The sequence below is a fragment of the Nerophis lumbriciformis genome, linkage group LG15, assembly GCF_033978685.3.
Source record: "Nerophis lumbriciformis linkage group LG15, RoL_Nlum_v2.1, whole genome shotgun sequence".
Taxonomy (NCBI): domain Eukaryota; kingdom Metazoa; phylum Chordata; class Actinopteri; order Syngnathiformes; family Syngnathidae; genus Nerophis; species Nerophis lumbriciformis.
The window spans coordinates 3,608,180-3,623,594 of record NC_084562.2 but is presented as its reverse complement, the minus strand read 5'-3'; the positions used below and the strand labels follow the sequence as shown (position 1 = coordinate 3,623,594).

Sequence of the window (15,415 nt, the reverse complement as noted above, 5' to 3'; positions counted from 1 at the left end):
ACACACACACTAGGTGTGGTGAAATTACCCTCTGCATTTGACCCATCCCCTTGTTCCACCCCCTGGGATTTGAGGGGGAGCAGTGAGCAGCAGCGGTGGCCGCGCGCGGTAATCATTTTGGTGATTTAACCCCCAATTCCAACCCTTGATGCTGAGTGCCAAGCAGGGAGCTAATGGGTCCCATTTTTATAGTCTTTGGTATGACTCGGCCGGGGTTTGATCTCACAACCTACCGATTTCAGGGTAAACACTCTAACCACAAGGCAACTGAGCAGGTTAAAGTGCATTGTGCACCCCTCCCCTTCCCCCAATTCGCCACGTTTCATATGTCAGGTAAACTGCGATGAATGGGGCCATATGAATTCCATATGAAACTAAGTATTTACATTCTTTGACCTATATGCTGCCTTCTGTCTCTGCATCCTGGGGTCAGGCCATTAGCCGACGTGCGCCACCGTGACACACAGGACAGTATCAGTTTTGGGTTGATACTAGTGTGACGTATACCTGGTTGATACTGTTATATTTACATATTGCTAAATTGTTTACAAAAAAAAACAAAAAACAAAAAAACACATCGGAAGCCTTTGGGGGCGAAATGCCAAAGGATTTGAATGCATTTTTATTCTTTTTGTTTTTGTGCACAATCTAATGGGGAAATTCTACTTTTTGCCAGCCCTGCTTCCAAGCCTGTGTTTTTGTTTGACACTTTATATTTTTTGTAAGTCGCGCCACTCCCTGTTTGTGAATTAAACGACCTTTTTGCCTGCATTGGCCATCGTGTTGTCGTAATGCTACACAACATTATAGCGAAACATAACAAGCCCTGTATTAACTTGGTATTTGATTGATACCAGAATCTGCAGCATTGCCCGCCCAACATTTTATATAAAATAAAGAAGCCTGGAACTTTGTGTGGTTTAAAATGCAATTTACCAGCAGTGATTTGATGTCAGTTTGCAGAATTATCAGATGTCATCATCAGGTGTTTCCACGGAAGAGCATCTGTTCGCCCTAATGCGCTTTTAAAACACTTAAACACATGGAAGCAAACTGCAGTTTCATCATATTGTGCCTCATCATTCTATGCTACAAGCAACCACCCATGTTCAATTAGATGTGATAACTTATTCATATGGAGGTGGGCAGGGACTTTATGGATACTTTAAATCAGTCAGTAATTACAGTTGCAGCTGCAAAAATGGCTACTGGTTGACGCTTTCGTTTGAAATGACTCCTGTGTATTCACCTATTCAAAGGGATTTTAAATATCACCATGAATTATGTATGCCTACTAATTAAGAAAGCATGTTTTGCTATTATCTCATACTCATCACAAGAGGTTTGAATACCGGAGAGCATAATGCCTGTTGGAATAAGGCCTCATGCACTGAAAAAAACCCAACTTGTAGGATTTAACAAGTTGCTGGACTAGATTTTCAGTACATGATGCTGCTTCAATAATAAGTCACTAATTTCAAGTGAAACCTACTTAACACTGCTTAAAACTTAACAATTGCAGTATTGCTAAGTGCAAGGGTGCCCCAATCCGATACTGATATTGGTTATCGGTCCGATATCGGCAAAAAAAACAACAACAAGTGATATCAGTGTTCATCTAAAACAGGGTCCCCAAAGTACGGCCCGCGGGCCGGATCCGGCCCCCCAGCATCCAAAATCCAGCCCACGGGAAGTCCCAAGTTAATTTTTATTTTTTTAAATCTTTCCTTTCTAATCCATTTTCTACCGCTTGTTACTCTCGGTGTCTCCTAGCCACTCAGGCAAATCATATTGTCTAAAAATGAATTTTCCCTTCGATAACGTGACAATGTTAAATGTCAAAACGGATTAAAAAGACAATGTATATATATATATATATATATATATATATATATATATATATATATATATATATATATATATATATATATATATATATATATATATACATACATACATACATACAGGTAAAAGCCAGTAAATTAGAATATTTTGAAAAACTTGATTTATTTCAGTAATTGCATTCAAAAGGTGTAACTTGTACATTATATTTATTCATTGCACACAGACTGATGCATTCAAATGTTTATTTCATTTAATTTTGATGATTTGAAGTGGCAACAAATGAAAATCCAAAATTCCGTGTGTCACAAAATTAGAATATTACTTAAGGCTAATACAAAAAAGGGATTTTTAGAAATGTTGGCCAACTGAAAAGTATGAAAATTAAAAATATGAGCATGTACAATACTCAATACTTGGTTGGAGCTCCTTTTGCCTCAATTACTGCGTTAATGCGGCGTGGCATGGAGTCGATGAGTTTCTGGCACTGCTCAGGTGTTATGAGAGCCCAGGTTGCTCTGATAGTGGCCTTCAACTCTTCTGCGTTTTTGGGTCTGGCATTCTGCATCTTCCTTTTCACAATACCCCACAGATTTTCTATGGAGCTAAGGTCAGGGGAGTTGGCGGGCCAATTTAGAACAGAAATACCATGGTCCGTAAACCAGGCACGGGTAGATTTTGCGCTGTGTGCAGGCGCCAAGTCCTGTTGGAACTTGAAATCTCCATCTTCATAGAGCAGGTCAGCAGCAGGAAGCATGAAGTGCTCTAAAACTTGCTGGTAGACGGCTGCGTTGACCCTGGAGCTCAGGAAACAGAGTGGACCGACACCAGCAGATGACATGGCACCCCAAACCATGACCCAACCATGCAAATTTTGCATTTCCTTTGGAAATCGAGGTCCCAGAGTCTGGAGGAAGACAGGAGAGGCACAGGATCCACGTTGCCTGAAGTCTAGTGTAAAGTTTCCACCATCAGTGATGGTTTGGATTTGAATGCATCAGTCTGTGTGCAATGAATAAATATAATGTACAAGTTACACCTTTTGAATGCAATTACTGAAATAAATCAAGTTTTTCAAAATATTCTAATTTACTGGCTTTTACCTGTATATATATATATATATATATATATATATATATATACAGCCCGGCCCCGGGCCAAATTTTTTTAACCCAATGCGGCCCATGAGTCAAAAAGTTTGGGGACCCCTGATCTAAAATCTCCAATACAAGCAGTCCTGCAGTCTGTTTATTTGCACAAAGCTGGACACAAGTAAAGTCAGTTAACATCTAGATGTTCTCCAATAAGCACACAAGGTTGGTATTGTCTTATATTTCAATGAAGTCATCTACAAAAGGTAAGGCTATAGGTGGTTGCAATCACGTGACCTAGAGGCACAACCGGGCACTTCTGGGTTTCAGGCGATGATCTAAGCCCCATTAGGCTACTGTTTATTAACCTGAATCAGTGCAGATTTTGGCTTATTTTGAAAGGTTTAAAGGCCTACTGAAATGCGATTTTCTTATTTAAACGGGGATAGCAGGTCCATTCTATGTGTCATACTTGATCATTTCGCAATATTGTCATATTTTTGCTGAAAGGATTTAGTAGAGAACATCGACGATAAAGTTCGCAACTTTTGGTCGCTGATAAAAAAGCCTTGCCTGTACCGGAAGTAGCAGACGAGTAGCGTGACGTCACAGGTTGTGGAGCTCCTCACATCTGCACATTGTTTACAATCATGGCCATCAGCAGCGAGAGCGATTCGGACCGAGAAAGCGACAATTTCCCCATTAATTTGAGCGAGGATGAAAGATTTGTAGATGAGGAAAGTGAGAGTGAAGGACTAGAGGGCAGTGGGAGCGATTCAGATATTCAGCTCGGAATGACTAAAACAGTAAATAAACACAAGACATATATATACTCTATTAGCCACAACACAACCAGGCTTATATTTAATATGCCACAAATTAATCCTACATAACAAACACCTCCCCCCTCCCGTCCATATAACCCGCCAGTACAACTCAAACACCTGCACAACACACTCAATCCCACAGCCCAAAGTACCGTTCACCTCCCCAAAGTTCATACAGCACATATTTCCCCAAAGTCCCCAAAGTTACGTACGTGACATGCACATAGCGGCACGCACGTATGGGCAAGCGATCAAATGTTTGGAAGCCGCAGCTGCATGCGTACTCACGGTACCGCGTCTGCGTATCCAACTCAAAGTCCTCCTGGTAAGAGTCTCTGTTGTCCCAGTTCTCTACAGGCTAATGGTAAAGCTTGACTGTCATCTTTCGGGAATGTAAACAATGAAACACCGGCTGTGTTTGTGTTGCTGCATGCCGGCCGCAATACACCGCTTCCCGTCTACAGCTTTCTTCTTTGCTGTCTCCATTGTTCATTAAACAAATTGCAAAAAAATTCACCAACACAGATGTCCAGAATACTGTGGAATTTTGCGATGAAAACAGACAACTCAATAGCTGGCCACCATGCTGTCCCAAAATGTCCTCTACAATCCGTGACGTCACGCGCAGACGTCATCATACCGAGACGTTTTCAGCAGGATATTTTGTGCGAAATTTAAAATTGCACTTTAGTAAGCTAACCCGGCCGTATAGGCATGTGTTGCAATGTTAAGATTTCATCATTGATATATAAACTATCAGACTGTGTGGTCGGTAGTAGTGGGTTTCAGTAGGCCTTTTAAGGCAAATATAAAATCGATCATGAAAAAAATATTGTAAATGGGATGGAGTGGATTTTTACAGTCTTAAGAAAATATTTAAACCATTTGCAGCTCTAGCGCCCTTGAGCACATGAAGCCTGCTATATGTGATGTTCCTCTCACTATCTTTTCTATCTTCAATCTTCTTTGTTCGTGGTCTGAGAGGTCAAAATAGTATTGAAATGTGATTGGTTGGTGACCACTCCCAAACAAACTCCACATCTTGCCCAAAGTCAGCCGGGATAGATTCCGATGGATGGATGGGTTATATCATTGCACCATCCATCCATCTTGCTCTTGTTTTGGTCCTTTCTCGTTGGTTTTGATGCTTCCACTCCCTCCTTACTGTACCTTTATTTCTTCAAAAGGACCAACAATGTAAGGCACTGTTGTACTATAAAAGTTTACACTGAACGCGAATCAGAACATCCTGGGCTATATTTATACTATAAGAAATGAGCTGCCTTGCAAATCATGACAAATTACAGTGATACCTTCGTACTGTTCTCTTCTTTGAGGATTCGATTACAAAATTCGAAAAATGTTTGACGAAAGTTTGCCCCAGTTTGACTGGTGAAAGAGTTTCCTTTTTTTATTTTTACCGTACGAATCGATAATGTTTGTTCACAATGTTCAGATGATGATACTTTATATCACCAACTGACCAAAGGACAATCATTAAAATACATAACGTAACAGGAATAACCTGTCAACCTACACCACACTGAAAGCTACATTTGTTTCACAATCGATACCGTTACTCAACGGGACCAATTTTTGGTACTTTTGTGTGTGTTCATATGGTAATAAATGATAATTAGTTTAATAATAATTTAATAATTTAAATAATATACACATATTTTTCATTCAACAGTGAACTGATAATAACTGTGCTGCCCAGTTGTTATACATGGATTTCTGACACTTCATAGATTTTGCATGCCGTTCAAATTCCAAGACGTTAGATGACTATAATGTATTGACTATGGTGTGTTGCCTAGTTAGGAAGCAGTCTTTGCCATTAGGTTGAATGTACCAGTCTGGTCTTTTGTTTCACCTTAAAATGTGTTTATACTGTATGTATTGTATTTATTACATACTTTCTGTTTGAACTTAATCTGCATCTTAGTTGTAGTTTTGATTACCAAATTTGGAGGTGTTGAAATCACCATGTAAAATGGCTAATGCATATCAGCAAAGCCAATGTAAAGTAGCATCGAGATGAAGTGAAAAGTGGAGCCTTACTCTCTTGCTTTGTTGGCATGGAAATTTGTAACATTGCCTACAGGCAGTTCGGCTGAGTCCACTCTGTTTAAGATGGTGCCAAGTCTACAACTGGATGTGACGTCACGTGCAACAAACGTATGGAAATATGGTAGTTTGATTTTACATGACTCGATACCCGGTTGTATCGACCGTTTCCGGTCGTTGAAGTACCCATCCCTAATGTCAAATGATGGCCAATAACTAAAGTGACCATTTGGAAAATACAAGACTTTACGATGACGGTTGAATAATTTGGAGAGCAATCGTGCGTTAGGCAGTCCATCCTGTCTGGACACACACAGTGACACAATTAACACCTGTTTTGTCGTCCTCTGGGGATAAGATGCTTGTCTTTGTCTTGACAGGAAGATAAAATGAAATATTGATCGGGATCAATACTGCTTCATTGTGGTCTAGCTTAATCAATATAAGAAAAGGGCGAATGCAAGATGTTTTCTACTCGGGGCACTTCATGCACAGGGTCCACAAATCTGATTCTGACTGGTCAAAACCACACGATTTTCTTATGCCTTGACAGCGCATCAAGAATGAGAACAACTTGTTGTTACATTGTATGTCTTAATCAGCGGCTTTTAAAATGATATTGGATCCCAGCCAGGCACTATACTGCGTATCTGTCTTTTATAAAATGCTCCATACATTTGTTATGTACAATGTAAATCTGCATTCTTGTCCTCTTGGCCAAAACATATTTCACCACGCCTACTTGGTTGTGATTGGTCAGGTGACTAGGCCAATACAACACTCCTCCGCTGCTCAGAGCTGGATAAAGACGCGCCCCCTGAACAGTTTCCATGTTAATAGTTACTAGCAAACAGTACAGAAAAATTGGATGTCGTATATCATTGGATGAATATTGAGAGAATATGGCGCCAGAATGGGCTTTGTTCACGAAATAGCTGTGCGTGAAGTGACAGAAGCAGAGTAGTCGTGACTGTGTGGTAGGGGTTTAGTTCCCCGGAAAACTTTGGTAAACGATGAAGCCTCACCGCTTGATAGATTGTTGGAGCATTACGGCTACCGTAGTGAGTTGTACTGTGCTTCAACATACGGGTATTATTATGGTGTGTGGATAAGAATCGCAAAATCGGACCTATTAGCAATCATATTATCTGGTGTTTTGTTTTGCAATATTATACAAAACCAACTTTTCTTACCTTTTGGTACCTGCTGATGTGTATTTGGGATCTGCATAAGTCCTGAAAATCCGCCTTTGTAGTCTGTGCCGACGCCGTAGACAATAAGCTTCTTCTTTTTCTCTATCTTCTTGTTATGGGACAATCATCCTCCGGTTTTGCCATTTCTAATATAAAGTGGCGTAAAGTTCTAACTTATATCTGTCACTAGACTCGCTAAAACTACTAAGACTCGCACTTAAAACTACCGGTGTAGTGGATTTACATAATTCACCCACAGAACTTTAGTTATTAGAGAGTTTCGGACGGACTGTTTTTCATAGGACACATATCCGGCGTTGTTATTGCACTAGTGAGCCACGGATGAGGTGATGCTGCTCCGTTATTGATTTAAAGGGGAACATTATCACAATTTCAGAAGGATTAAAACCATTAAAAATCAGTTCCCAGTGGCTTATTTTATTTTTCGAAGTTTTTTTAAAAATTTTACCCATCACGCAATATCCCTAAAAAAAGCTTCAAAGTGCCTGATTTTAACCATCGTTATATACACCCGTCCATTTTCCTGTGACCAATACAAACAAACATGGCGGGTAGAACAGCAAGCTATAGCGACATTAGCTTGGATTCAGACTCGGATTTCAGCGGCTTAAGCGATTCAACAGATTACGCATGTATTGAAACGGATGGTTGTAGTGTGGAGGCAGGTAGCAAAAACGAAATTGAAGAAGAAACTGAAGCTATTGAGCCATATCGGTTTGAACCGTATGCAAGCGAAACCGACGAAAACGACACGACAGCCAGCGACACGGGAGAAAGCGAGGACGAATTCGGCGATCGCCTTCTAACCAACGATTGGTATGTGTTTGTTTGGCATTAAAGGAAACTAACAACTATGAACTAGGTTTACAGCATATGAAATACATTTGGTAACAACATGCACTTTGAGAGTGCAGACAGCCCATTTCAGGCACGCTAAGAACATATATTTTTCCACGATTTTAGCACTCAGGTTAACCATACCGAAATAGACACAAAATACTGCATTACACAAGACTAGCCGAATGTCCTCGAATGGTTGAAAAAAATAAATGTTTTTAAGCTAAATTATTGGTAAACACAGTTTATGTATAATAATTTACGTAAAACCGCGAGTAATGAATAAAGTTTTCATCAATTAATATATTCTGTAGACATACCCTCATCCGCTCTCTTTTCCTGAAAGCTGATCTGTCCAGTTTTGGAGTTGATGTCAGCAGGCCAGGGAAGCTAGGGTCGATAATCTTCTCTTGATCATCTTCGATGGCATAAGGGACGGTTGCCATCTATGTCGTAGCATAGCTTTCGTCGGTAAAGTGTGCGGAACAAACGACTGACCATTTCGTCGGCTTTCCCCGCACCCTCGTATTTTGAACAAATTCCGTCCAATTTCTTGCCACTTTCGCATCTTTGGGCCACTGGTGCAACTTGAATCCGTCCCTGTTCGTGTTGTTACACCCTCCGACAACACACCGACGAAAGTGAGAAAATGGCGGATTGCTTCCCGATGTGACGTCACGTTGTGACGTCATGGCTCCGAGAGCGAATAATAGAAAGGCGTTTAATTCGCCAAAATTCACCCATTTAGAGTACAAAAATCGGTTAAAAAAATATATGGTCTTTTTTCTGCAACATCAAGGTATATATTGACGCTTACATAGGTCTGGTGATAATGTTCCCTTTTAAGTAAAGTCTGAATGTCATTAAAACAGTTAGCTCCATCTTTTGACACTTCTTCCACACCCGTCCTTGCACGTTACACCGCTACAACAAAGATGACATGGAAAAGACGCTGTCGAAGTGGAGCCATGTAAAAAAAGACCTCACACAAAACGCCGCAACCTGAAGAGACGTTTAGAAAGCAACTTAAAGATGATCTGTGAAACATAATCTATGCAACATTTTGACCAAAGTACCACCATTACATGTTATGTAGACCACAAGGAAATGTTTTAAATTTAGAAAAAAATCATAATATGACCTCTTTAGTGCACCTTATAATGTGTCTGCCTTTGGTATGAAAATAGACCTGAATAGACCCGCTCATCGGCAGTGCGCCTTATAATTTGATGCGTCCTATGGTCTGAAAAATACAATATATGGTAGACTAAGGGCAAAGTTGTCTGTTACGTACAGTGTAAACTTTGTGGACGACTCATCAGAGTTGTGTTCTTCTTTAGCATGTACATTCATTCACTTCTTGATTATTCTTAATACACAAATGCAATCATTCTGAAGGCTAGTTCTTTGTTTACCGCATTTAAACTGAAACACAATCAGCTGACATAGTTTTTGAGAATCCAATAGGGCTTTTCCCAACTCACCTTGGACCACCAAGCGGCCCTGAGCAGTCCTACGAACACGGGTCCCGGGTTTGTTGGCAGCACACACATAAACACCCGAGTGTTGCACACCAACATCAGAAATCATCAAGTTGCCAGTGCCGAGCACTTGGATTCCCTCCACACCGATAGGACGGCCATCTATAGAGAACAAAAGAAAGCAGTTTGTCAGGTCAGATTGTTGGATCAATTACTGTGTTCAAGTGAGGACCAGGTAAGCGCTTCAGTATGTACACACTTTATGTGAGTTTCCGCGCAACCAAAAATGAATAATTACTTCAACCAAGATCGTTATGTTTTTATCAGCATGGCTTAGCTTGTGGGAAACCCTTGGTGTGGATTTAATAACAAATATGAACTTCCTAATTTACGTCCAATTAAAGTGTGTGTCTTCGTGTAAATGCAGAAAATATGTTAATTATGAGAACGCCACCAATACTGGGAGAAGGATAACCAAATAAAATAATTTAGCACTCGTAATGTCATTCATCAAGACTGAAACTGTTCTGTGGTCGCTGTTTTGTGTCTATATTTAGCACATCTAGAATGTCCGTGCAAACTGGCACAGTAACGCACATATGGCCGTGAGAAAGAAGGCAGTTGTACCACAAAGACAGAGGAGAGAAGAAATAAACGACATACAATTGAGAGATAGAGAATCATCCATCTGTGTGTGTGTCAACATATTTGAACTATCAAAAATACACATTTTAGTTGTATTGTCTATTCAGCAATATACTTTAATAATTGTATAGCTGCAATGTGAATAGTAATCACAATTAATGTAATTGATTATTCTTGGTGTTTGCTGGCATTTTTTAAACATTTGCTTTTTCATATTGAAAATATGCCATTTTAATACATGAAAAATCATCTTGCAAAATGCATTTCTCCAGGATCCAGACGCACCATCACAACACTGCAGCACCAGCGCCACCCAGAGCACAACTTCAGCGTGCTAAAAGTAGGTTTTGTTGTCTCGATCGCACTTCTATATAGCCTAAAAAAGGTGGCACATATTATATATGTGTGCTGCATGTCAACAACAGGTTAAAGCATATGTCATAAATGTGGACGAAAATTAGTTCCCCCATGGTGACAGTCGGTATACACTCAAAAACCAAATTTAAATAAAGTGTTATGCACTAATTTTGCAGTTGCTATCAATCATACACATCGTCTTAATAAATCACCTGCAATACGCACACTAATAGTACAATTTTATAGTTTGCACACACTATTTAGTAATAATAGTGTAAATGACATGTTTATTGGGCTCTTGTTTTAAACTTATTAAAGACATCTCCCCCCCAAAAGGTATAACAAATATTTAGTGAAAAAACAAACTGTCAATTAGACTGATATGCTGCATAGAACAATTTTACCATTTTACCTGCTTTTATTTTTAAAAGCCTGTAGGAAAAACCATTATTATATATTTACCACCATGATGATGTCAGAAACTAACTTTGATTTCTAATCTTAGATATTTCTGGTCACAATTCCCACCGCCACCACCTCATCCCCTTCTCCCCTCTGCACTTTCTGTACTTACAAGATAAGTTCCCACTTCCTAGTGCTAGTCTCAGCCCGAACAAAGACTTGAGGCTGTCTCTGATATTAGCTAAGGGGCCTAGGGGGCATTTTAATCCCTTTTCGACTTCGATCTATAGCATGTTAGGGCCACATTTCATGTGTTAAAAGACCAGGCAGAAAATGAAGACTCTTGGAGGACTCTTGCAGAGACAGGAGCATCACACAGTCACCAACATAAACCATCCTTTTTATAATTGATCTTACAAAGACAAACATTGGTTGAAATGAATAAAAATAATAACTTTTCAGTTTATATACACTGTAGATAACACCATGTGTTACCTTCTGAGACCATCTAAGACCCCAATCATTGGTAAAAACTGAACAGAAAGTCATTAACTCGAACCACAAGCTCACTTACAGTGCACTCAACCCAAACACAAGGCATGCTGGGAAGTCAAACATGTCCTTGTTTCCTGCAGATGTGACGCCACCAACTTTGACTACAACGTAATGTGTTGAAGAAGTGTATACTTGAGCTTTCCAGCATGCCTTGTGTACATGTTGATTGCACTGAGAGTGAGATAGGGGTTCATTTGTGCTGTGTGGTTAAGTTAAAAATAAAGTATACAGTATAGTTGTATTGCTTTACGCAAAGCCCTTTGATATTATCTACAGCAGCAGTTGCGCTTTTACATAACATACTGTAGGACAGACCCCCAAAACCGGCTGCTCTAAACAGAGCTGTTTATAGAGGGTTTTAAGTGTGCAATAATAGTGTCTTCCATTTGTACTGGTGAGTCGAAATTTTCGAGTTCCTTGTCAGAAATTCAACTGGAACGCCCGTCGTTTTTTGAAAGTATTGGCAATAATATATAGCAAACAAGGTACAGATAGTAAACAAGCGCTGGTGAAATAACATCAGGCGCCGGTGAAATAACATCAGATAACCACATTTTATACTCTGGAGGAGATAAACACCAAAGAGGATTTGGAGTCATTTTGGATCCCAAATGTTCGAAGGCATTAAAAGGCTTTATGGGCGATTCCAGATAGAGTACTTGTTGTTAAAATTGGAGGAACACCCTTTGACATTGGTCTCATGCAAGCTTATGCACCAACAGCAGACCAAGAAGAGGGAGACATTAAGAAATTCCAAAAAGACCTTGGAAGGTAAAAAAGCTAATTTAAATGACAGGACATCAAGATTATAATGGGAGACTTTAATGCAAAAGTTGGTAAAGAACGCATCAGGTGATCACCTCCCAGTTAGACCAGACATGAAAGTGAGACTCAAAAACATCCATAAATATAAAATAACACCGATCAATCGCATTTTAAAACAGGACCAAGATTTTTGAATTAATTTGTGTCAAATACATTTTAAATGTTAAACACATTTACAAATGCAGAAGACAGATGGAAAACGATGCAAGAATATATAAACCAAACCACGGAAAAAACTTGTTGCTGTTACTAAATGTAAACCACGCAAAAAATTAATGACTCAAGAAATTATTGATTTAATGGACACATTAGAGTATCAAAACAAAACAAAAGTTAGTGTAACAAACTGGATACGCTTACAAAAAAGAAATGCAACATGGCTAAAGAAGTCTGGATAAACTCACAATGCGAAGAAATAGAACAACACAAGGACACTGATAGCAAGTACATGCACCAAAAGATCAAAGAAATCAAGGAAGGCAGGGGCCTTCAAAGTCAGGATGCATCAAATCAAAGGAAGGCAACGTACGAATGGATAAGAAAGACATTCTGTCAAGTTGGTTAGAATATATGGAAGATCTATTCCATAACGACCAGGGCCCACCTCCAACTATAACAAAAAACATGGAAGGCCCACCCATGAAGTGAAAAATGCTATGTCCAAAATGAAACATGGTAAAGCGGATGTACCAGATCAGTGTTGGAACTAACGCGTTACAAAGTAACGCGTTACTGTAACGCCGTTAGTTTCGGCGGTAACTAGTAATCTAACGCGTTTTTTTTTTTTAATTCAGTAATTTAGTTACCGTTACTACATGATGCGTTACTGCGTTATTTTACGTTACTTTTGATGTAGTATCGGCTAGAAACAGAAGCGCTGCGGTGTCTTTCTTCTGAATCTTCCTCTGTCACAAGCCGGAGAGAAGAAAAGAGGCGCGGTCTATGTGTGTGTGGGGGGTGGGGGGGGGGCGGGGAGGGGAGGTTTGATCCGCGGTTTGATATATGAAACAACAAAAAAAAGTTGTTGGCACGTTCAGTCCACACACAGCGTGGTCATGGCGAGCGGAGTAACGGAGGAGCTTGAACGCCCAGCGCCATTGAATCGGTGTGTTTATAAGTGCAGATTCGGTTGTGCAAAACGAGGGTTTTAAACACATGCTGAACGTGCTTGAACCACGTTATGACATCCCGTCGCGCACCCACTTCAGCAATAAGATTGTGCCAGATCTTTATGAGCAGGAGAAGAAAAAAGTTGTGGATGAACTATCCCGAGCATCATCTGTTGCGCTCATGACAGACGGGTGGACGTCCAGCGGAACTATAAGCGCTCACTTCATCACAGCAGACTGGGAGATGAGAAGACACGCCCCCTCTACGAGAGTCACCTTGCGCAGGTACTGACACAAGCAGTGGAGGAATGGAAGATAAAGATATCCCAGTCACACGTGATAATGCCAAAAATCAAATAATTACAGAGAATGAGGCAGGACTGGGACCACAGATAGGTGCTTTGCACATGTAGTGAATTTGGCATCACAGAAGGGAATCTCAGTCAATAGGATGGAGCGCCTCTTTGGGAGGATCAGGAAGGTTTCTTACTTCCACCCAAGCACAACAGCTGCTCATGTGCTTAAGACAAAGCAAGAAATGCTAAAGCTGCCTGCTCATACATGATGTCCCAACGAGGTGGAACTCCACTTATGATATGTTGGAGCAGCAGGCAGCTATATACTCTGCATTGACCCACAACACCCTGAAGACAAATGTCACCCTGTCTGATGATGATGTGAGAGTGGCAGATGAGGTCCTCTAGGTGCTTAAACCCCTCAAAAGTGTTACATCTCTACTGAGCACTGAAACTTCACCATCTGTGTCAATGATCCTGCCACTGAAAACAAGTATTCTACAATCCATGGCTCCAAGTGTGGAAGACAGCAGCATCACTCCAGATGTCAGGCTTTATTTCACTACCTATGTTTCAAGGAAGATGATGTTTCTTCTTATGTTACTCTTAAACTTGTTTTTTATTAATGGTCATTGGTCCAAGTTTAAAGAAAGGAGGAATGCCTTTTTATGTTGCACTGTTTTTCATTAATTATGTTAAAAGGAAAATAAAAATGCATGTCAAGTTGATCAACAGATTGTATTATTCTCCAGTGCAATAACAGTACTGAAATGAAGGCAAAAAGGGCATTAATGGGAGCTTTAAAAAAAAAAGAAGAAAAAAAGAAGTAACTAAATAGTTACTTTTCACAGTAACGCATTACTTTTTGGTGTAAGTAACTGAGTTAGTAACTGAGTTACTTTTGAAATAAAGTAACTAGTAACTGTAACTAGTTACTGGTTTTCAGTAACTAACCCAACACTGTACCAGATAAAATACCAACTGAAGTCATAGAAGCACTCGAAAAATTGGAACATCAGAGCTGACAAAATTGTTTAACATCATTTACGACGACGGGCAAATTCCACCAGATATAAAAACATCTATTTGTATTACTCTGCCAAAGAAACCAGGAGCCACAGACTGTTATCAACATAGATTGATACGCCTCATACCACCAAAATTAGAGCACTTAGAGTTCTTATTGTACTGCTGGCCAGAGCAAGGACTAAGTTACAACCAAATCTTTCGGCCACGCAGTCCGGAATTCTCCCGGACCAGGGCACCGTAAATGTTATATTGTATGTTACTGGAAAGATCAATAGAAGTGCGAGCAGATTTATACCTGTGTTTTAAAGGCTGTTCAAAAGAATTTGATAAAGTGAAACCTTTTCCAAAGCTTGAATGAGCTGGATACTGATAGGAAATACCTAAGGATTATCAGAAATATGTACTGGGAACAAGAAGCTGGAGTCTGAATTAATGGTGAATGCAGTCAATTTAAAGCCATACAAAGGGGTACTCGACAAGGTTGTGTACTATCTCCAGATCTGTTTAACATCTACAGTGAAATGAGTTTACGCAACATCAATCATCAAAATGGAATACAAGTTGAAGGGATGGATGTTAACAACCTCAGATATGCAGATGACACTGTGGTAGTGGCAGACTCTAAAGAAACGTTACAGAACACCCTGAACACAGTAGTAGCCCACAGTGAAGCAAACTGATTGGCTCTAAACCTCAACAAAACCTAATGCATTACAGTTTCCAAGAAACCACATCTACCTGCATTTAACAACAACAACAAAAGAAAAAATGTGGATCAATTCAAATACCTCGGCATCACAGTAACATCTGATGAGAGATGTGAAAAAGAGATAAA

At 39.8% G+C, this 15,415-nt stretch overlaps 1 protein-coding gene across 1 annotated transcript in view; it reads right to left on the bottom strand.

The window, feature by feature from the left end:
• The window catches only part of LOC133616225 (immunoglobulin superfamily DCC subclass member 3-like), a 262,060-nt gene that overhangs the window by 64,806 nt on the left and 181,839 nt on the right, over positions 1-15,415 (bottom strand). The window contains exon 6 of the mRNA XM_061975393.1: positions 9,366-9,524. Coding sequence (XP_061831377.1) covers positions 9,366-9,524 — 159 coding nt within the window. The remainder of the gene's footprint in view (positions 1-9,365; positions 9,525-15,415) is intronic.